At 56.1% G+C, this 20,325-nt stretch overlaps 1 protein-coding gene across 7 annotated transcripts; it reads left to right on the plus strand.

Moving 5' to 3' along the window:
* Nucleotides 1–305: 305 nt before the first annotated feature.
* PDLIM7 (PDZ and LIM domain 7) lies at nucleotides 306–17,085 on the plus strand. Of its 7 annotated transcripts, none has more exons than XM_081091672.1 (13): nucleotides 306–410; nucleotides 1,348–1,454; nucleotides 5,290–5,441; nucleotides 5,521–5,551; nucleotides 5,949–6,067; nucleotides 6,701–6,837; nucleotides 6,996–7,032; nucleotides 7,979–8,040; nucleotides 8,184–8,421; nucleotides 9,344–9,524; nucleotides 15,783–15,903; nucleotides 16,483–16,598; nucleotides 16,744–17,085. In XM_081091672.1, exons 2-13 carry the CDS (start codon nucleotides 1,359–1,361, stop codon nucleotides 16,828–16,830), a joined length of 1,377 nt encoding a protein of 458 aa, XP_080947798.1. In that variant the 5' UTR covers nucleotides 306–410; nucleotides 1,348–1,358; the 3' UTR covers nucleotides 16,831–17,085. The 7 variants fall into 7 exon arrangements, with proteins under 7 accessions (XP_080947798.1, XP_080947796.1, XP_080947799.1 ...); XM_081091670.1 differs by having other exon boundaries at nucleotides 6,975–7,032; nucleotides 16,744–17,081; XM_081091671.1 differs by having other exon boundaries at nucleotides 338–704.
* The last annotated feature ends 3,240 nt before the right edge of the window (nucleotides 17,086–20,325 follow it).

Consider the following 20,325-nt stretch of genomic DNA (forward strand, 5'->3'; position numbering starts at 1 on the left):
AAGCGGGTATTATGGTCCCATTTTTCCGAGGAGGAAATTAATGTTCAGAGACCATTGTCTCCGAAGGTTGCTTTCTTTTCACTCGGCCAGCAGGAGGCGCAAGCGGCTGGGCGAGCGGCTTCACGAAGCCAAGGCCCCGCCCCACGGAGGGGACCTGGGCGGGCCTTGTTTTCCGCTCGAAGCGTGATCGGGCTTCGTGATTGGGCGAGGCCAAGGACTGGGTGGGGCTTCCCGTGGCGGGAGAGGCCGCCGGCGGGAGGGGCTTTCCTTGGGCGTGGCCTCAGACACCGCCCCTTTCCGTGGCCTCAAAGCGGACGGCGGCTGCGGGGGCGGGGCCAGAACACGGCGGCCGATCCCAAGGCTGCTCCTGGGAGCCCGCCGTCGAGCAGTGGCCCGGCGGGGCCGAACAGGTACAGGCGGCTGCAGGGGCAGCTGGGGCTGGGCCAGGCAGGGACCCGGGGGCTTCTAGGGACCACAGAGGGCTTTAGGGGTCGTGGCCAGCGCTGAGCTTCCTCCCGCGGGCCCGGGCTCCTGCCCCTGCCCCCGCCCCCGCCCCCGCCTTCCTGCGGCGAAGCCGGCTGCGGCTAGGAGGATCGGCGCCTGCGCTGATTCCTGCGCCTGGCACTCGGTCGCGGCATAGGACTCGGGCGGTGGGCCAGAGGGAAACTGAGTCACATCTGGATGGTAGCAGGCCATTATGGAAGGTACCACCTCCGCTGCGCTCCGGGATGAATTCCCTTACTGGCCACGCTTTGGGGTCCCGACCCCCACCGATCTCCGCCGGGATCGCGCCCTCGCCGCCTCCCCCTCCTCCCTTAGCGCCTAGGGATGTCCCATCATGGCTCCCAGGAGCCTCGACTAGTCCCGGAATGACTAGGACCCGCTCCAGCCGCCTCCCTTCTCACCCCTCCCCCTTGAGTCCCGAGCCCCCGGGTGCTCCCTCCGCTGGCTCTGCACAGTGTCAGCTTACACGCCTTATATAGCCCGACCAGGCTCCAGCCGCGGCCTGCCTGCCGGGACCTGGGGGCGGGGGAGAGGAACGCCGGCCCCTGACTCACCCCGCTGTCCGAGACTCCAAGTTGGCTTGGGGGAAGGTCGCGCCACTAGCTCTGGATGCACAGAACTTCCAGCCTGGATGCTGGCTCTCCTCACCCTCCCAGTCCCTGGGAGGATGGGGTTTGCCCCTGTCTGCAGCAGCACAGCCAAACCTGACTAGGTGCTTGCCTACTGGTGATCTGGGTGTGCTCAGCGTCTGTCCCTGCCTGCCTGGCACCAGTCCAAGGCTGGTGTTCCGAGCTGTGCCTACCTGCCCTACCGTGCGAGCTACTCACCTTTCTCTTCTCTCAGGGGCAGGCACCATGGATTCCTTCAAGGTGGTGCTGGAGGGACCAGCCCCCTGGGGCTTTCGGCTGCAAGGGGGCAAGGACTTCAATGTGCCCCTCTCCATCTCCCGGGTGAGCCTAGGTTGGGGGAGGGCTATACCAGGAGTCTTTGGATGCTCAGGTCTCCTGTGGATGATGGAAGGAATTGGAGCCAGGGCCAAAACCCAGGAGGTGTCCAGGTCCAGAGGTGGGGGGGGGGGGGGGGGACTTGTTACAAGGACTACTAACTAGGTGGATGCTAGGAGAGGCTTCCCCAGCACTGCACTACCTGGTGCCATTCCACAAAGCTCCTGGGGCCGCCTCTGAGGCCCATTCTGCAGAAGGGGAGCCTGAGGTCTCTAGGAAGTGTGTAAGCTGCTTGAGGGAGCAATACAATACTTGTTGCCAGGCCACAGGCAGGGTGTTGACTGCAGGATCTCACTACTACCTCATTGCCACCCAGGAAATAGCCATTATCACCTGTTTTTCAAATGAGGGGCCTCAGGGCTGAATTGGAAGGGCTCCTTTGGAGATTTCTTGGCCAAGCAGGGATTAGAATTCAGGCCCTGGGATGGCTGCAGTTTTTGTGGGTGGGTGGGGTTGTTTCTCCAGCCTACCTGAGGACTTCCATTCCCATCCACTGGTCCCATTCAGGCTGCAGTGGCCTTTGACCCCAAGTAGGTGTGGAATGGGCTCTAGGGTTCTGACTTCAGCCCCTGAGAGCCTGCCCTGGTGGGGGTGGAGTTGCAGGCTGGCTCCTCCCTGCGGCAGGGGGATTGCCTTATAAGCCCAAGAATGCAGCCCCACACTGGGATGAACAACTGGTGGCAGGCCCCTGCAGAGCTAAAAATGGCTGGCCTCCGTCTGGACCCCTGAACCACCTTGGTGGGTGCCTCAGCTGGTGACCACCAGGCCATGGCTCCAGTTGTAGGGTCAGTTGTGGTGTACAGAGAACAAACTGCCTGCCCAGGGACAGTGAGGCCAGCCCTTGGGCCGGTGTCTCTGACTGTGGTCTAGGGGTGATGAGGGGTGGGGAATTTCTGTGCCCAATCCGCCTGCCCAGAGGGGCCCACCCAGGCACCCAGTGGACAGGCAGCTGATGGCAGGAAGCCCAGGACAAGCACCGCCCGGAGGGGGTCAGAAGGTTGTCCAGGCACTGCCCAGCCTGAGAGGAGCTGTAAGGTGGAGTCTGTCTGTGGGTGTTGGGCTTGATGGCTAGCGCAGAGAGGTAGTCACTGTTTTTCCCACAAACCTTTCCTCGGTTTCCCCTGACAACTGCCTTGCCAGCAGGGTAGCTAAGGGCAGTGGTCCTCCTACCGTACACACCCACCCCTATACAATCCTCAAGCCTTGCCAGCCATGAAAACCTACCCCACACCCCCTCCCTGGAAAAGTGCTGGCCACTGTGGCTGCGGAGCCTTGGGCCTCAGTTTTTTCATTGGTGGGGATGGGCAGCGTAGTAGCCTGCGGGTTGGACTTCCAGATGTGGCCTATTGGGGGTACTCTTGGCTCCTTTGTCAGCAGCCCTAGCATGTGGATGAGGCCAACAGTTAATCCCAGCCTTATAGTTGGACCTGGGCCCTAGTGAGTGAGTGGGTGGGTGGGTGGGGTGGTCTTTTATGAGCTGGGCAGCCCTCTCCCTCTCCCCTGACCCCAGCATGGAGGGAGGAGGGAGGGGCTAGGGCTGGCTGTGGTCCCAGGCCTGGGAGATGAGGTAATGTCTGGGACTGGGGGGTTGGGCTGCTCAGTGGAGCCCTCAGGCTGACTCACCCCTTACCCCATGCAGTGTCCAGCCCCTCTGGCTCTTTTCCCCTCCTTGGTCCCTCTGGCCTTCTTGCTTCTCTTTCCAGCCATCCCCCACTCCCTTCCTGCCCTCCCAGCTCTCGTGCTTTTCTCTCCACCTCTCTGACCACGCCCCTATCCTTCATGTGCTTCCTGTCCTCACTCCCACTGTTAGGAAGGAAGTTGTCGGAACTCTGGGAGCCAGCTGCTCCTGCCCACCCCAAGACCCCCACCTCAGGCTCAGTCCATATCTCCCAGGAGCCAACCCTGTGGGTAGGGAGTGGCTGGACCAGGTTTCCCTTCTACTGACTCACCATGACCTTGCATAGGTCACTTCCCTTCAAGGGCGTTACTTCCCTATGCCCATTGTAAGGGGCTGGATTGAACTAAAGGTAACATAGGGAATCCAGGCTCCAAACCCAGCCAAGGAATCAGGGAGTTTTTCCTGTAGGCTGACCTCTGAGTTGGGCCCTAAAACTCACCAGAGTTGGCCTGGTGTAGCAGAGCCTTAGAGTAGGGTCTGGGCCCTACCTCCTGCTAGCTGGGCAACTTGAGGCAAGTTACTTAACTTCTCTGTTTTCCTATGTATGAAGTGGGTATAATCTCAGACTCCTTTCCACAGGGTTGTTGGAGGATTCAGTGTCAGTATGTGGCAATACTAGATGCTCAATAAATGTAAGCTGTGTTCGTACCACTTAGCAGGTGAAGAAGGAGTCATCCATGCCTTACCCCTCCAACCTCCCAAGCATGAAACAGCCATCAAACCCATCTCTCCCTTACTCCAGTGTTGTCAGTCTCTGCATCTGGTCTCTTTGCCTCCCCTCTCTCTGCTTCAATTCAGTTTGTGTACCTGCACACCTGAGGAGCCTCCTGGGGCTTTGGGCAGCCTGTACCTCTGAAACCCTCCAACCCCCAGCTGCGAAGTATGAATCTCCCTTCTAGTTATTCCCCACAGAACCTGCTCAATGCCAGGCTCAATGCATCCTCTGGCCAGGCATCCCGGGAGCTTAGACCCATGAACTGGGTTGCTCCTGCTGAGGGCCCAGTGGGTTTCATCAGGGCCAAGTCTATCGGAGACCTGAGAAATAACCATAACCTAGGCCTTCAAACTGCTAATGGAACCTCCTAACCTCAAGGCCCAGTCCTGGTTCCTTCCCCTTGCCTTGGAGTCCTTCATAAGTGGACTCTCACCCCCTGGGCAGCACATACCACTCCTGTCACCAAGACCCACCATTTCTCAGAAGTCATCCCTGATGGTTTCAGCCCACACTGGGTGACCCTCCCATCCTGTTATTGCTCCTCATTTGCCACAGTAACCAGGGGTCCCCAACCAGAGCCCAAAGGATTGGACAGAGGGTGAGTGGCACTTGAAGGGCTTGAGGTGACACATTTACAGCCAAGAAGCCACAGCGACAACATGGGCCCCCTCAGGCATGCATTGTTCACTGGGAACTTGAAGAAGATGGAGCCTATTCCTGGCTCTCAGGGGATCCCGGCAGATCCCTGGTGGTGGCCCCGGCACAGGGTGCTGGGAGCGCAAGAGGTCAGTGAGAGCACCCAGGGCGTCAGGGAGGAACTTGCCACATGCATAAGCCAGAGGACATGTCTGGTAGGTGGAACAGCCTGGGCAAGAGGCCAGTTGGAGCTGAGAAGTTTGGGGTTTAGCCTGAGGGTGGCAGCATATTGACATCAAGGCAGTCTCTAGAGCAGGGGTGGGCAAACTTTGACTCGAGGGACCGAGGGACCGAGGGACCGGAGGGCCAGAACAAAAGCATGGATGGAGTGTTTGTGTGAACTAATATAAATTCAAAGTAAACATCATTACATAAAAGGGTATGGTCTTTTTTTTTCAATAGTTTTATTCATTTCAAACGGGCTGGATCTGGCCCACGGGCCATAGTTTGCCCACGGCTGCTCTAGAGTCTACTGTGGGGAGGGTCATGGAGGTGAATAACTAAATAGACGGGGTGATTGTGAAGCTCAGGTGAGCCCCACCCCTCCCAGATCTCTAGTATCCAGCAGCTGCCCACAATATGCTGAATGAAGAGGCCTCTGTGTCTGGAAGCGGGCAGCTCAGGCAGGCTGACTGCTGTTGGCCTCAGTTTGGTTGGCAGTCTTTGTGCTCTCCTGACCCTCCTCTTCACAGCTCACGCCTGGAGGCAAAGCTGCACAGGCTGGGGTAGCTGTTGGCGACTGGGTGCTGAGTATCGATGGCGAGAATGCTGGAGGCCTTACGCACATTGAAGCCCAAAACAAGATCCGAGCCTGTGGGGAGCAGCTCAGCCTGGGTCTCAGCAGGTATAAGGGCTCTGACCCCCCTGGCAGGTGAGTTGCCTTTGGTCCTGGCTCTCTGTCACCCTTTCCTGTTCTCCTCCAGGGCCCAGCCGGCTCAGAGCAAACCTCGGAAGGTAGGCGACAGGGCCTGGGCCATCTGGGCGGGTGGGATTGGACTCCGGCTGGCCTGCTTTTCTTGCACAGCCGCCTTGGTACCCCCTTCCAGGGGTCAGGGGCAGAAGCTGGAGTCTGGGAGAGTGTGGGGAACTGGGAGTTGGGTCAGGGCTGCCCCATGCATCTCTGCCTGTCTGTCCACAATACCTCTACCAGGCTTGTGCTGCTAGCTGCACTGGTGGGCTGAAATCATTGCTCCCAAATGGGCCCCTTGAAACCTGAGTCACCCCCTCCACTAAAGCCTCATCCAGACGTGTAGGGGCGGGGCTGGAGCACCACTGTCCTCTGCACCGGTGGGAGGGGGCGCCCCTTCCGCAGCTCTGGCCCAGGCCCCCTCCCATTCCCCCCTCCGCCCAGGCCCTGACCCCTGCCTCGGACCCCCCGCGGTACACCTTTGCACCCAGCACTTCCCTCAACAAGACAGCGCGGCCCTTCGGGGCACCCCTGCTGGCTGACAGCACCCCACAGCAGAATGGGTATGTCAGCTTTGCCCGCCCACCACCCACGCTAAGTCCACCCGCTAAGCCCACCCATTGCTGCTTTCTCTGCTCTGCACCCCAGCCCCGCTGGCACTGTGTGGCAGTGGCCCCTGGCGGCCCGGGCGGGGGCTGCAGGTTTAAGGTCCCTCCTAGGGTGATATGGCTGCTGCCCAAGCACTGCCCTTCTGGGAGCTCTGAGCCAGGCAGCGGCCCCTGCTGGCATCCCGGGGTTAGGGTGTGGTGTTGGGCCCACTGAGCCTCAGACACTCAGTGCAGCCTTGCCCCTGGCCACTCTGACCCCGTGCTATCTTTCTTCTTCCCATGTATCTGTCCCTTTTTTCCTTTACCTGTCCCATCTGTCTATTTCCTTCACAGGTGCAGACCCCTGACAAGTCAGTGAGCCCCCTCTGCTTGTCCCTCTCTTCCTTCCTGTTGGCATTCTGGGTGGTGGCCCCTTCCTACCCTGGCTCCCTCTCACTTATCTACCCTACCCCCTCATTTACCCAGCAGGGTCCTGGCCTTGCCCTTACCCACTCTCCCATCACTATAGCCCACATGCACAAATTCCAGGGAGGGGCTACCCCACTGGTTACCCCTGGCCTGAGGTCCTGAGCCACACCCTTCCCACAGACAGCCGCTCCGGCCGCTGGTCCCAGACGCCAGCAAGCAGCGGCTGATGGAAGACACGGAAGACTGGCGGCCACGGCCCGGAACGGGCCAATCCCGTTCCTTCCGCATCCTGGCCCACCTCACGGGCACCGAGTTCAGTAAGTGGCAGCCCGGGGCAGGGCAAACTCTCCTCCTGGCCCCCAGCCGGACCTGGGCTCAGCCAGAGCTGGCTAGGCCCCCGTGACCCTTTGCCAGGGCTCAGGGCTGGGCTAGCCCTGTGTTTCCTCTCGGTCAGTGCCGGCCTCTGCTTTCTCAGTGCAAGACCCGGATGAGGAGCACCTGAAGAAGTCCAGGTAAAAGGGCAGGCACCAGTCCCTCTTCCCATCTGCTGCCTCTCCCATTCCAGCCACCGCCCTGTATCTGCTCCTGGGGGTCCCCGGCCAGGGCTCCATTCTCCTTTCTTCCCTTCCTTCCTCCTTTCTTTTTTCCCTTTATCTCTCCTTCCTTCGACTTCCTCCTCCTTCTCTCTCTGCCCCTCAGGGAAAAGTATGTCCTGGAGCTGCAGAGCCCACGCTACACCCGCCTCCGGGACTGGCACCACCAGCGCTCTGCCCACGTGCTCAACGTGCAGTCGTAGCCCGGCGCTGGCTGGCCAGCTGTCCTCTCTTGCCTCTCTTTCTCTTCCCCCTGCCCAGGGCACCCCTGGTGCCTCCAGCTTTTGCCTACCTGGCCCACCTCTTGTCTGCTCCTGTACTGAGCCTCCTGCTGGCCTGGCCCTGGCTGCCCACCTGGCACAGGCCCGGCTTCATCTGCCACTGCCTTCCCTCTGTGCCCTCTGGTACTGCTGTCTACCAGGTCTGTCCTGGCTTGGGCATGGAAATAAACACTCATTCCTCCTTTCTCTGCCTCTGTCTTTGTGGGCTTGGTTTGTATTTTGCGTGTGGGGTATTAGATTGTTTAGACCCAGTGTGGGCCCTGCCAGTCTGGGTCTCGGTGGGAGGTGGTACCTGACAAAGAGGGTCCTGCCTTCAGAGCTGGATCTTGGGGAGGAGGAAGTCCCAAGAGCTGCCCTGGAAGCAAGATCCTTGCTCCACCTCCCAGCCCTGTGCAACAAACAGGCCTGCTGCATCCTGGCTGGGAGAAGCTGCCTGGCCCAGCCCTACCCATGGGACCTGGAGTCCGGCCCAGCAGCTCTCATGCACCCAGGCCTCTCCCACGGGGCCAACAGGACTGAGGTTGGGGGGTGGGGTCTTGTTAGGAGACCCAGCTGTGCAGTGCCTTGAATGGCAGATCTTGCAGCCAGGTGCCCAGGACAGAAGCCCCAGTCCCAGCCTCAGCTACACCCCAGGAACCCTGGCCTGGTGAGAGTGGGCTTGGGTCTGGGGAAGGGTGGGTGGCCTCCAGGTGATGGGGGTGGTGGGTCCCCCCAAGCTGCCCTGGGTTCTATCCCTGTCACTTGGGGTCACTGGGCACCCCCCGGAGCCACTTTCCTTGGCCCTGGCAGGCCCTACCACCCCCAGCCCGACCAGCCGCCCACCCTGGGCTGTGGACCCTGCATTTGCTGAGCGCTACGCCCCGGACAAGACGAGCACAGTGCTGACCCGGCACAGCCAGCCCGCCACGCCCACGCCCCTGCAGAACCGCACCTCCATCGTGCAGGCAGCTGCTGGAGGGGGCACAGGAGGGGGCGGTGGCAGCAATGGCAAGACTCCTGTGTGCCACCAGTGCCACAAGGTCATCCGGTGGGTGCCCTGTTCCTTTCTTGTCCTGATGCCTTATCCTAGTGTCTTTCTGACCGCTGCTCCCCCATCTGTCTCTCCACTCATCTCAGCTGCCATTGCACAGGATAAAGATTCAGTTCCCATTTGGAGTGGGGGTAGGGACCTGACCTGGGTCCTCACATTCTGAATCTTGCATCACTTTCCCCTCCCCACATCAGTCTTTATCAGTGTCGGCCCCAGTGCAATGGAGGAAGTGCCGGCGATGCATCAGAGCTCACCCGTAGACTGACTGCTCTCAGGCAGAGAAGGGCCTGCCCCTCTGCCTCTCTCCCTCCTGTTTGCTTGGTCTCTCTCTACTTAACCTCTGCTCTGCAGACAGGCCAGGGGTCCCTCCTTCTCTGCACTGCTTCTGGGGTCCAACAGAGTCCCAAACCTCCCCCCAGAATCAAAGTACCAGATTCTAGAGGCTTTCTAGTTCTCAGCTCACCCCTGCTCTTGCCTCCTGTCGCTCTGATGCTCTGCAGAGCATGGGACCTGTGGACCTCCCCCCAGGCCAGACGGAGCGGGCAAGCAGGATAGCATCCCCTCAGGTACCCACTGGTCTTCAGGACTCATGGACACTCTGGGCCTTCTGCCCTGCAGGGCCCTAGTTCCTCATGTTCATCTCACTGGGCCCAAGCCAGCAGCCCCACGCGGTATAACCCTCCTCCCTATTCCAACACTGCCCCATTCATGTCATAAAGTGATACAGCTTCATTATTCTCCCTGTGTGACTGGGCAAGTCATCTCCCAAGCCTATTTTCTCCCTTCCTTGGGAAATGCAGAGAATGAACTTCCCCTTCAGGCTTCAGAATTGGTGTTCAGTAAACCCGCTTGGGCTGGGGCCAGGCGCTCCCACCTCATTTGTATACTCTCCCTCTCACTGCCCGCACCTCCCCCTCAGGGGCCGTTACCTGGTGGCACTGGGCCACGCATACCACCCTGAGGAGTTTGTGTGCAGCCAGTGTGGGATGGTCCTTGAAGAAGGCGGCTTCTTCGAGGAGAAGGGTGCCATCTTCTGCCCACCCTGCTATGACATGCGCTACGCACCCAGCTGTGCCAAGTGCAAGAAAAAGATCACAGGCGTGAGTGGGGTTGGCAGGTGGGTGGGAAGGTGCGTCTGACCCTGTTGGCATTGAGGGGCTCTATCTGCATGAGCCATTTCGATCCGTAGCAGCATAATAAATGGGTTGCTCTTTTGGTCTCACTTTGCATTAGCCAGGATCCTTTTAACAATGACCGGAATCCTACCCAAAAGGGCTTGAGCAAGAGTGTATTGGCTCAGCCCTGGCAGGTTGCTCAGTGGTTAGAGCACCAGCCCATGCAACAAGGGGTTGTGGGTTCGATTCCTGGTCAAGGGCAAGGGCACTTACCTGGGTTGCAGGTTTGATCTTTGGTCTCCAGTTGGGGGTGTGCGGGAGGCAACCAATTGATGTTTCTCCCTCCCTCCCTTTCTCTCTTTCTAAAAACCAATGGAAAAAAATATCCTCTGGTGAGTATTAACAACAACAAAAAAGGGTGTATTGGCTCAAATAACTGGCAAGCCCAAGGGGTGCTAAATTCCAGGCCCAGCTGATGGCAGGTCCGAGGTCATCAGGACTTCCTACTACTTGCCTGTTTTCGTTGCTGGCTTCATTCCCAGCTTCTGTTCCCTGGAAGGCAGCAAAAATGGAGCCACAGCAGCTCCAGGTTACCTCCCCAGCTTAGCACTGCAGAGTGAATGTCAGCTTCACTTCTGGGCCAGTTGATGCATCAAGAGTGCCAGTGCTGCTGCTCATCGGCCTGGCTTGCGTCACATGCCCATCCCTGACCCAAGTCCCGTGTCTCTGATTGGCCTGGCCTGGTGACACAGGCCCTGGAGCGGGAGTTGGCCGAGAATGGGGGAAGACTGGTTCCCTGAATTAAAACTAGCATAATGTTCCCCAAAGGAGGGAAGTACATGTGGATCAGGTTGAAACAAGCTGTGGCTGTGGCATTGCACTTGGCTGCAGTGACAGAAAAGCCCACTGCAGAGATGGAGTCAAAAATTGCAGGGCTGGAATAGGACGCCTTTAGGCTTTTCCTGCCTTTTTGCTCTTAGCCTATAGACGTTTGTCCCCAAACTGACCCTATCATGGTTGCCAGGTGACTGTGCAAGGCCCCAGCCTTATATTCTTGCTGCAGACAGGAAGGAGGCAGAGGGGCAAATGGTATTTTTTTAATGAAGTTTTGCCTTTTAACTCTGGAAGAAAAACCAGGAATGTGCATCTTCATCTCAGTAGTTAGAGCTGAGCACCTGGGCGTCAGAGCAAACTCGTAAGAGCAGAAGACAAAAGAGAAGGGGGTTATTTGTGACAGTCTTTTGAGAGGCTGGTCCTCAGTGTCTGCACCCCTAACGTATGAGGGAATGAAGCCTCTGAGAGCTGACTTGGTGTGCTTGAAGGACACAGGACTATTGAGTGGCAAAGCCAGAAACGCACACTCAAAAACTTGTGATTCAAAATCTTAGTCTTACCACTGAGACTACACACTCAGCACAGCCTGGCCGGGTGTCCTGCAGGGCAACCGAGCTGCCACTGGAGCTGGCTTGGGACTTGGGTCAGCACGTGTCATGGCTCAAGGTGATGGGCTGCCGGCCTTCCCTCATTAGTTCTCTCTGTGAAGTGTGGCAGTGAGCCCCATGCTGGGGACACCTTGTGAAGAGATAGGCATGTGTCCCGTCCCCAGGAGTTCACACTGGGGAGGGGAATGCGGAGGGTATCGGGCTGAAGGCAGAGCCAGGGAAAAGGGTACAGAACAGGCAGGGATGACAAGCTGAGGGGGTTACTGTTGTACTTACGGAAACTCCTCAGAGCTCAGGAGCAAGACGCTTCAGAGTTGGGGAACGAGTTGGGAACAGCCTCAGGCCCAGCTGACTCCAGCTTGGACTCATGCTTCTTATTTCTGGGTCCAGAGGCAGAGCTGCCAGCCGTAGCCAGAGAGCTCTGTGGTGATGCTCATACTAGGTTACCTTGACTGCAAGTGGTAGAGAATTCAAAATGATGGCAGCTTATTTCTCGCCTAAGAAAGTCCAGCCTGGCTGGTGTGGCTCTGTGGTTGAGTGTCGCCCTATGAACTAGGAGGTCACAGTTCGATTCCAGGTCGGGGCACATGCCCAGGTTGCAGGCTTGATCCCCAGTGTGGAGGGGGCGTATAAAAGGCAGTGGATCAGTGATTCTTTCATCATTGATGTTTCTGTCTCTCCCTTCTTTCCTCTTTCTGAAATAATTAAAAGCATATTTTTAAAAAAGTCCAGAGGTGGGCAGCCCAGGACTGGTAGAAGGATCCAGGCTCCTAGATCTTGTTATTCGGCCATTGTCTGCACAGGTTTACTTACCACTTACAGTCCATGGCTTCGGGCTCAGCCAAAATCTTCATGTTCCAGCCAGCATGACGTTGGAAGGGAGGGAGGGAGGGATGGGAGGCCCATGTCAGCTCTCTTTAGAAGATGCTGCCACCCAGCCCTCTGCTTCCATTCCATTGGCCAGAACTCAGTCATATGACCCCACTGAGCTTCAAGGGAGGCTACAGTCCATGTGGGGCAGCTGTGTGCCCAGCAAAAAGAGGTTCCATCATTAGATGGGAGAATGGGACATTATCAGTCTTCGTCATTATAGTGACAGGTCATGTGGCACTTACTGTGTGTAGGCATCCAGCTTCACAATCCTATGAAGTCAGTTTGGTTATTTCTTTCTGATAGATGAGGGAATTTTGTCCAAGATCACACCCATTTCCCTGCCAGAATAGGCCACATCCATTTGACTCTTCTGGAAAATGGGCTGGATCCCAGGATCTCTTGAGCTGGGCATCTGGGTTTTCTACTGGTGTCACACTGCATTCTCCCCCGACCCCTCCCTCCAAGTCCTAGGTGGGCAGGTTTATCACCCAGGCCACAGATGAGGAGCTGAGGCCTGGGTTCTGGAGTGAGCTTTGATGGCAGACTGCTCCTGCCCTGCCCAGGCTGGTGGTTCCACAGAGTGCCCTGCAGCCTCAGCTCCCCTCTTGCAGGGATTCCAGGGCCTGGTAGACCCTAGGGCGCACCCTCACACTCGATGGGACAGGAGGCTGACCTCCCCAACCTGCCATGGGCTGGTACCCTGCCTGTGCCCAGCGCTAGAGACTTCCTATCCTCAGAGCTCAGTGTGGAGAATGGGGAGAGGCACAGGGCAATTAAATTGTTCCATTGGAGTTGGAGGGAAGCTCTGGAGAATGGGGGGACACATTAGAAAGAACTCATTCTGATCTGGGACCCCATGCTCAAGGCTCACCACTCACCACCAGCCTCCCTCACCCTGGTAATCCAGCCACAGGTGCTTGTCTCCCCCACCCCCCGCCCCTTCAGGGCCTTTGCACAGGTGTCCTCTGGCAGGAACACTAGCATTCTCTTTACCTCATTCTCATCTGGGACTCATGATTTCCTCAGGAACACCTTTCTTGATGCCCTCCCTTCCCACCAGGCTAGACACTGCACAATTTACTCACTACCCCCAGTCCTTTTACCATGTCTTCCCCAGGTATGAACATGGGCTGGGAATGGGCTATTTTGTTCATGCTTATTTAAAAATTTTTTTTAATATATTGTTTATTTCAGAGAGGAATGGAGAGGGAGAGACAGAAATATCAGTGATGATTGAGTCATTGATCGGCTGCCTCCTACACACCCCACACTTGGGATCGAGCTTGCAACCCGGGCATGTGCCCTGACTGGGAATCGAACCCCGACTTATGGTTCATAAGTTGACGCTCAACACCGCCTGGGCTGCTCATGCGTCATACTGTGCCCTTATGTAGGAGGTGGCCAGTAAACACTTGAAGGAGTGGCCTCTAACTTGAACTTAAAATGTGTAGGTATTAGTTCAGCCAGTGTTGCTTAATGGTTGAGTGTCAACCCATGAACCAGGAGATTCCCGGTCAGGGCACTTGCCTGGGTTGCTGGCTTGATCCCCAGGAGGCAGCTGATCAGTGATTCTCATTAATGTTTCTCTCCCTCTCCCTCTCTCTGAAATCAATAAATCAATATAAAAAATATATTTTTTTAAATGTGTAGGAATTAACTTGGAGAAGGATCAGGGACAGTGCTGCAGGCAGAAGGAATAACTTGTGTCATAAGGCGACACCCGGGAAAGTGTGAGTTGAGGTGGAAGAGGTGGCAGGGGCTGTGTTAGGAGTTTGGAGCTGGGGGTGCTGGTGAGGTTAGGTGTGCCTCACCAAGCCTCCCAGGCAGGGAGAGACACCTAGATGGGGGGTAGGGGGGTGCTGAGGCTGCTGAGGTCAGGGGCATGGGGGTGGGAGAAACAGACAGATTTAGGAAACGGGGTAAAATAGATAGTACTGCTCACAGGTCCTTGTGAATACCAGCAGAAGCCTGCCTTCCTACCATGCACCCACTGGGCCCAGCTGTGGGCCCCCACATCCTGCTGGAGCCCCTGTCCTATTGTAGGCAGTGGGAAGAGCCAGCTTTGGAGTCAAGGAGACGGGCACAAAACCCATTTCTGCTGTCTTTTGGGGGCATGTTGCTTTCTCTGGTCAGTGAGTCCTGCCCAGGTGGTTGTGATGTGATGTAAGATGTGACATAGAAGTTGTGGAGGGCAGAGATGGTATGTCTGAGACCTAGATGCTGGCCACACTCAGATCTGGCTTGGCCCACACTCTTCCATTTTTATTTTATTATTATTTTTTAAAATCCTCATCCGAGGATATTTTTCCATTGATTTTTAGAGAGAACGGAAGAGAGGGGGAAGGACAGAAATATCGATATGAGAGAAACACGTTGATTGGTTGCCTCCTTGCACGAGCCCCGGCCAGGGCCCAGGCGGGGGGTTAGGGGAGAGCCTGCAACCAAGATACATGCCCTTGCCCTAGCCCAGGGGTGGGCAAACTGTTTGACTCGAGGGCCACAATGGGTTCTTAAACTGGACCGGAGGGCCGGAACAAAAACATCATTACATAAAAGGGTACGGTCTTTTTTTTTTTAGTTTTATTCATTTCAAACGGGCCGGATCCGGCCCGCGAGCCGGTTTGGTTCAGTGGATAGAGTGTTGGCCTGTGGACTAAAGGGCCCCAGGTTCCATTCCGGCAAGGGCACATGCCCGTGTTGTCGGCTCGATCCCCCCAGTAGGGGGCGTGCAGGAGGCAGCCAGTCAATGATTCTCTCTCATCATTGATGTTTCTAACTCTCTCTCTCCCTTCCTCTCTGAAATCAATAAAATATATATATATATATATATATATATATAAAGATACAAATCCTTGACTGGAATCGAACCTAGGACCCTTTGGTCTGCAGGCTGATGCTCTATCCACTGAAGCAAACAGTGAGGGCCACTCCTCCATTTTTTTTTTTTTTTTTTAATATATTTTATTGATTTTTCACAGAGAGGAAGGGAGAGAGATAGAGAGTTAGAAACATCGATGAGAGAGAAACATCGATCAGCTGCCTCCTGCATATCTCCCACTGGGGATATGCCCGCAACCCAGGTACATGCCCTTGACCGGAATCGAACCCGGGACCTTTCAGTCCGCAGGCCGACGCTCTATCCACTGAGCCAAACCGGTTTCGGCGTCCATTTTTAAATAAATGTGTGAACCCATGTTCTCAGAGTGGGCCTCATGGAGAAGGTGACATTTCAGCAGAAACTTGAAAGAGGGGAGGGCTGGTGAGGGCTGAACCTTGCAGATAACAGGGCGGCAGAGCAATCCAGGCAGAGGGGCAGCTGGTGTGAAGCCCCAAGATGGTGTGTGGTGCATTGACCATGGGCGAGAGTCTACTAGTATGTAGAGGCAGCAAAGGGACAGGAGCTAGACCTGCTGGCCTCTGGGCCCTTCACAGGGGTCTGGCTTTTGCTCAGAGAAATGTGGAGCAGGCAGGGATTCCAGCAGAGGGGATGTGGCCTGGCTCAGGTTAACATCAGCCTGTAGGAGCAGAGGGAGAAGTGCAGACGCTGGTTTTATGGGGTCACCTCACCAGAGATGTCCAAGGCTCACACCCTGCATGAGGGAGGCTGTGTGCAGTGGTCAGGATCTGGATGCATGGTGAAGGTGGGCCCAACAGGATTCCCTAGTGGACCTGATATAGGGTGTGAGCAGGTAATTTGGCCTGTGCAGGTGGAAGGATGAAGTTGCCAAAAATGGAGATGAGGACAGCTGTGGGAGGAGCAGGTTAGGGGTACGGATATTGGGAGCTGAGCTTTGGACATGTCAAGTCAGAGGCATAGTGGACGTCACCAGGAGACCTCAGGGTAGGAGATAGGGAGTGGGAGGGAGATGTCACATTTACCGTGGGAAGGAGTGGGCTGAGCTGCCAGTTGACTGTCATTTCCTCCCAGGAAATCATGCATGCCCTGAAGATGACTTGGCACGTGCACTGCTTCACCTGCACAGCCTGCAAGACACCCATTCGGAACAGGGCCTTCTACATGGAAGAAGGGGTGCCCTACTGTGAGCGAGGTAAGAAATAGAGGGGAGGGCCGCCCGGCTGGTGTTGCTCAGTGGTTAAGCATTGACCCATGAACCAAGAGATCCCAGGTTTGATTCCCGGTTAGGGCACATGCCCAGGGTTGCGGGCTTAATCCCTGTTAGGTGGTGTGCAGGAGGTAGCCAATAGATGTGATGTTTCTCATCGTTGTTTTTATCCCTCTCCCTTCTCTCTCTAAAATAAAAAAAAAAAACAAAAAACAAAAAACCGCCCTTGCTGGTTTGGCTCAGTGGATAGAGCGTTGGCCTGCAGACTGAAGGGTCCCAGATTCAAATCTGGCCAAGGGCACATGCCTGGGTTGCAGGCTCAATCCCCAGTAGAGGGTGTGCAGGAGGTAGCCGGTTGATGATTCTCTCTTGTCATTGATGTTTCTATCTCTTCCTCTCCCTTCCTCTCTGAAATCAATAAAAATATATTTAAAAAAATAAGTCAATAAAATCAATAAAAACATTTTTTAAAAAGGAAATAAGGGGCAGGGCCAGGCAAAAGGGGCGTGGCCAAGGCAGGTGAGAACCCAGCTCCTCCTTCCTCTCTGCCTCCATCCCTCCCAGACTATGAGAAGATGTTTGGCACAAAATGCCGAGGCTGTGACTTCAAGATCGACGCCGGGGACCGCTTCCTGGAGGCCCTGGGCTTCAGCTGGCATGACACGTGCTTTGTGTGCGCGGTGAGTGCCCCCTCAGTCCTGGGTCCCCTGCACCCTGTTCTCCACCTGCTTTCCTCCACTGCCTGCCTCTGGGATTCATGAGAGGTCGGGAAGGGGCTTTTCCGGCTACTCCAACCCCAAGTGACTGGACCCTGGCTGTCCCCAGATATGTCAGATCAACCTGGAAGGAAAGACTTTCTACTCTAAGAAGGACAAACCCCTTTGCAAGAGCCATGCCTTCTCCCACGTGTGAGCCCTTCCAGCCCACGGCTGCCTCTCCCTGCCCAGCTGAAGGGGTCACTGTTTCTGGAGTTATCCCACCAGATTTCTGGGTCGGGTTGGCAAAGGTCACCCCAACCCTGACCCCTGGCCCGAGTCTGGGGTTCCCTGGGCCCTGCCTCACCCCCTTTATCTCCCTCACTCCCTCCACCACCACTGCACACGGTGCTGGCCACACCGGCCCCTGTTCACATCCAGTGCCACAATAAACCTGTATCCAGTTGTGTGCTGTGTGCGCTTCCTCCCTATGCATGAGGAGTGGTGGGATTTGAGGCAGGTATCAGGGTAGAGATTAAGCTGGTTTTCTTAGGGCTAACCATCCTAATGGTCCTTGTGATGGGGACAAGGAGGGCTCTTGGTCAGCCAGAGGAGAGGAAGGGGGATTCCATATGCTGGGCCACGGTACTCACAGAAGGGGGATCCTGGTCCAGCCTGGTGTGGAGCTCAGAGAAGAGTTGAAATGGGAGGCTCACTTCTGCCTGGTACCTGGACACCTGGAGACTCTGGCGTTGGCCTTACCTATGTGGGGGCTCTTGCTTCTTACTGGTGCCCTCCACCACCCTAGGGGGATTGTCATCTCTCCGGCCCGAAGCCTGGACTGGAAAGGGACTGAAGAGGGCCCAAACTAGGCCAGGACCACGCAGCGTATCCATGGCCACCTGTCCGTCAGGCTCCTTGGCATGAACATCTGAAGTTGGTGTTCTCAATAACTTGGGCCCCTCCCCTTTAAGAGAAGAGAAGGGTCTGTTCTCTTGAGGACCCTGGGCAATGAGTACAGGGCTTCCTGTGTTATTTTAATGATGTCTTGTCAGTGCCTGGCGCATAGTGAAAGGCCAAAAAATGTTTGTTGAAAGACTGAATGAGGTGCCTGTGAAACATGTAGGAGACATTCAGGGAGCAGCTGAAGATTCAAGTCTGGATTCACCTTGGGTTCAGTTCTGGAATGAGTTTGGGACAGTTCTGGGGCAGTCATCACAGATGTTTCTAACGGATGCCTGTGGACGCTGGGAGCTGGACCCAGGCAGGTCTACCAAGAGAAAAGCAGGAGGGATACGGGTTTTCTTTCAACACAGACGTCCGGAGCATATTAAGCAGTATCTTCCACTTCCACAGCGAAATGTGTTCTCTACCATTTCTCTTGAACCATGAAGCCCTCAGTCCACACTTGGTTTCCATGGATACAAGCGAGTAAGATCACAGGGGTGGATGGTGAGTGCTGCTGGGAGTCCTCTGGGGAGAGGCTTCTCCCCGGCAGCCACCCTCCGCCTCAGCCTCGCGCTGCCACATGGTAATGCCAGCTGTGGCCTGATCTGCCAGTTTATTAACAGCATCCAGAGATCCAGACCTTTATGTGAAATCTGGTTTTTTAATGTTGGCAACTAAGATTTCTTTTTAAAATCCTATTTAAAAAAATAATAAACGTGGGCCAAGTGCAGTGTGAGGCCAGCCAGGGCCCCAGCATAGATAAGAGAGGAGAGCCCAGGAAGCACCAGCATCACAGCTCTGGGCAGAGGAAGCAGGAGCCGCCAAAGACGAGAGTTGTGGGCCTGTCGGCCTGGTGGTCTGGTGGGGTGGCTGGGGCTGGGCAGGAGTGTTTCCAGAAACTGCCAACAGTGTCAAGCAGGCAGATAAGCCAGGCGTCCAAAGGCGTTTCGCAACAAGGTAACATCTGGCCAGATCAGTTTAGCTGAGAGCTGGGCCACTGCCTGGGTTAGAGGGACAAGGCGGAGGGGGGAGGATGTAGAAGGAGTGTGCAGTCAAGAGAGTGCAGACAGCTCTCTGAAGCCTGGGCTGTGGTCCACTCACTCAGCTGAGTGCCAAGAGGGGTGGAGGGGGAAGCTGGGAAGAGGGAAGGTGGGAGAATGTAAGGGGAAAGTGAAGAGCAGAGAGCTGGGGCTGAACCTCAAAGAGGGGCTCGCCTAGATGGAAGTAAAAGCAAGCATGGGGTACCTGTTCTGAATGGTCACCTCTGCCAGCACCCACAGAGCAATCACTCAATTTCATCTAATCCTCAAAATGCACTTAAGAGAAATTGCATCAATGGCATGTTTCAGGTAAGGGACGGGAGGCTCAGAGAGGGAAAGCAGCCTGTCCAGAACCACCAGCCAGAATGGCCCAGGTCTGCGGGGCCAAGCATCAGAGGGTCTGCTCCGCACTGCACCTCAGCCTGTCCCCACAGAATCGCAGGGATCACGGTGTTCCAAAGCTGGGCGCAGGCTGGGCGATGGTGACTGGGAAATGTCCCGGCGTCAGGCAGGGGGGCCATTAGCACCCTTGGGGATCAGTCTCCCCAGCTGAGGGGGCAGAGCCCAGGGCAGGGTCTGAGTGGGAACTGGAAAGACAGCCAGCAGGAGAGAGGCTTTTTCCAGCTCTGAGCGGCTGGAGCGCATTTGAAGTCAGCAGGGAGAGGCAGTGGAGGGCAAGCAACTGTTTCACCAGGTGCAGAGAACAGAGGCAGGAACTGGTGACTGGTGCTGCCTCAGTGCTGCTGGCCTTGGCACACGCACAGGTGCACACGCACAGATGCACACGCACAGATGCACACGCACAGATGCACACAGCCCCGCCCCGCAGCCCTCCATGCGGCCATGCGATGGGAAGGGAGCTGAGGCCGTGGGCTAAGGGGCGCAGCAGCCACACTGAGTCCAAAGCCAACCCTGAGAGTGGAGGTGGGGCTCCTCCCCAGTTGGTGGTGGTGTGTGGGGGGGGTGGTGGTGGAGGGGTCCAGGGGTGTGTGTAGAGTTCCAGGGGAGCTGAGAGGACAAGCAGCTTGCTGGGAGCCTGAGGAGAACTTGGGAGGTGGGGCCATTGTGCAGTGGGGTCTCTACAGAGTGCTCAGGGGGGGCACCAGGACGAGCCTGGGTGCCAATCAAAGCCTGGGGGACAGGGGTCCTCAAACTACGGCCCGCGGGCCACATGCAAATACAAATATTGTATTTGTTCCCGTTTTGTTTTTTTACTTCAAAATAAGATATATGCATAGGAATTTGTTCATAGTTTTTTTTTTAAACTATAGTCCGGCCCTCCAACGGTCTGAGGGAGTGAACTGGCCCCTGTTTAAAAAGTTTGAGGACCCCTGGACTAGAAGGTCAACTCACCTTCTTGCCACTGACAAAAGTGACCATTACTTGGGGAATGAGTAGATCAGGAAGGACTCTTTCAACTGCAATTCAAACTAGTTTCATTAGAAACGGAGAATTTATCTCATTTAACTGAAAAGGTTAATGACTTCAGATTTGGTGGGATCTGGTACCATGGGTGTTATTAGGAGTTTCTATTCATCTCTCTGCGCGACTTTCCTCAGTGCTGGCTTTTTTCTCAGGAGGCTCTCCCCATCATTGGCAAAGACACCCCTCAGCCAGCTCTAGGCCCACATCCTGCCAGCTCAGCAGCCCCAGGGGAGCCTTTCTTAACGATTCCAGATCAGTCACTGAACCCTTTGGCTTTCTGACTGTTCAGTGAGGTGACT

Source organism: Myotis nattereri (assembly GCF_964212035.1).
Source record: "Myotis nattereri genome assembly, chromosome: 5".
Lineage (NCBI taxonomy): Eukaryota > Metazoa > Chordata > Mammalia > Chiroptera > Vespertilionidae > Myotis > Myotis nattereri.

Excerpts from the sequence above, each read along its gene's own strand:
- PDLIM7 (XM_081091670.1), top strand. The coding sequence starts at position 1,359 with ATGGATTCCTTCAAGGTGGTGCTGGAGGGACCAGCCCCCTGGGGCTTT. Across the intron at positions 9,525-15,782 it reads GCAAGAAAAAGATCACAGGC|GAAATCATGCATGCCCTGAA; the intron begins GTGAGTGGGGTT and ends ATTTCCTCCCAG. Across the intron at positions 16,599-16,743 it reads ACACGTGCTTTGTGTGCGCG|ATATGTCAGATCAACCTGGA; the intron begins GTGAGTGCCCCC and ends GGCTGTCCCCAG.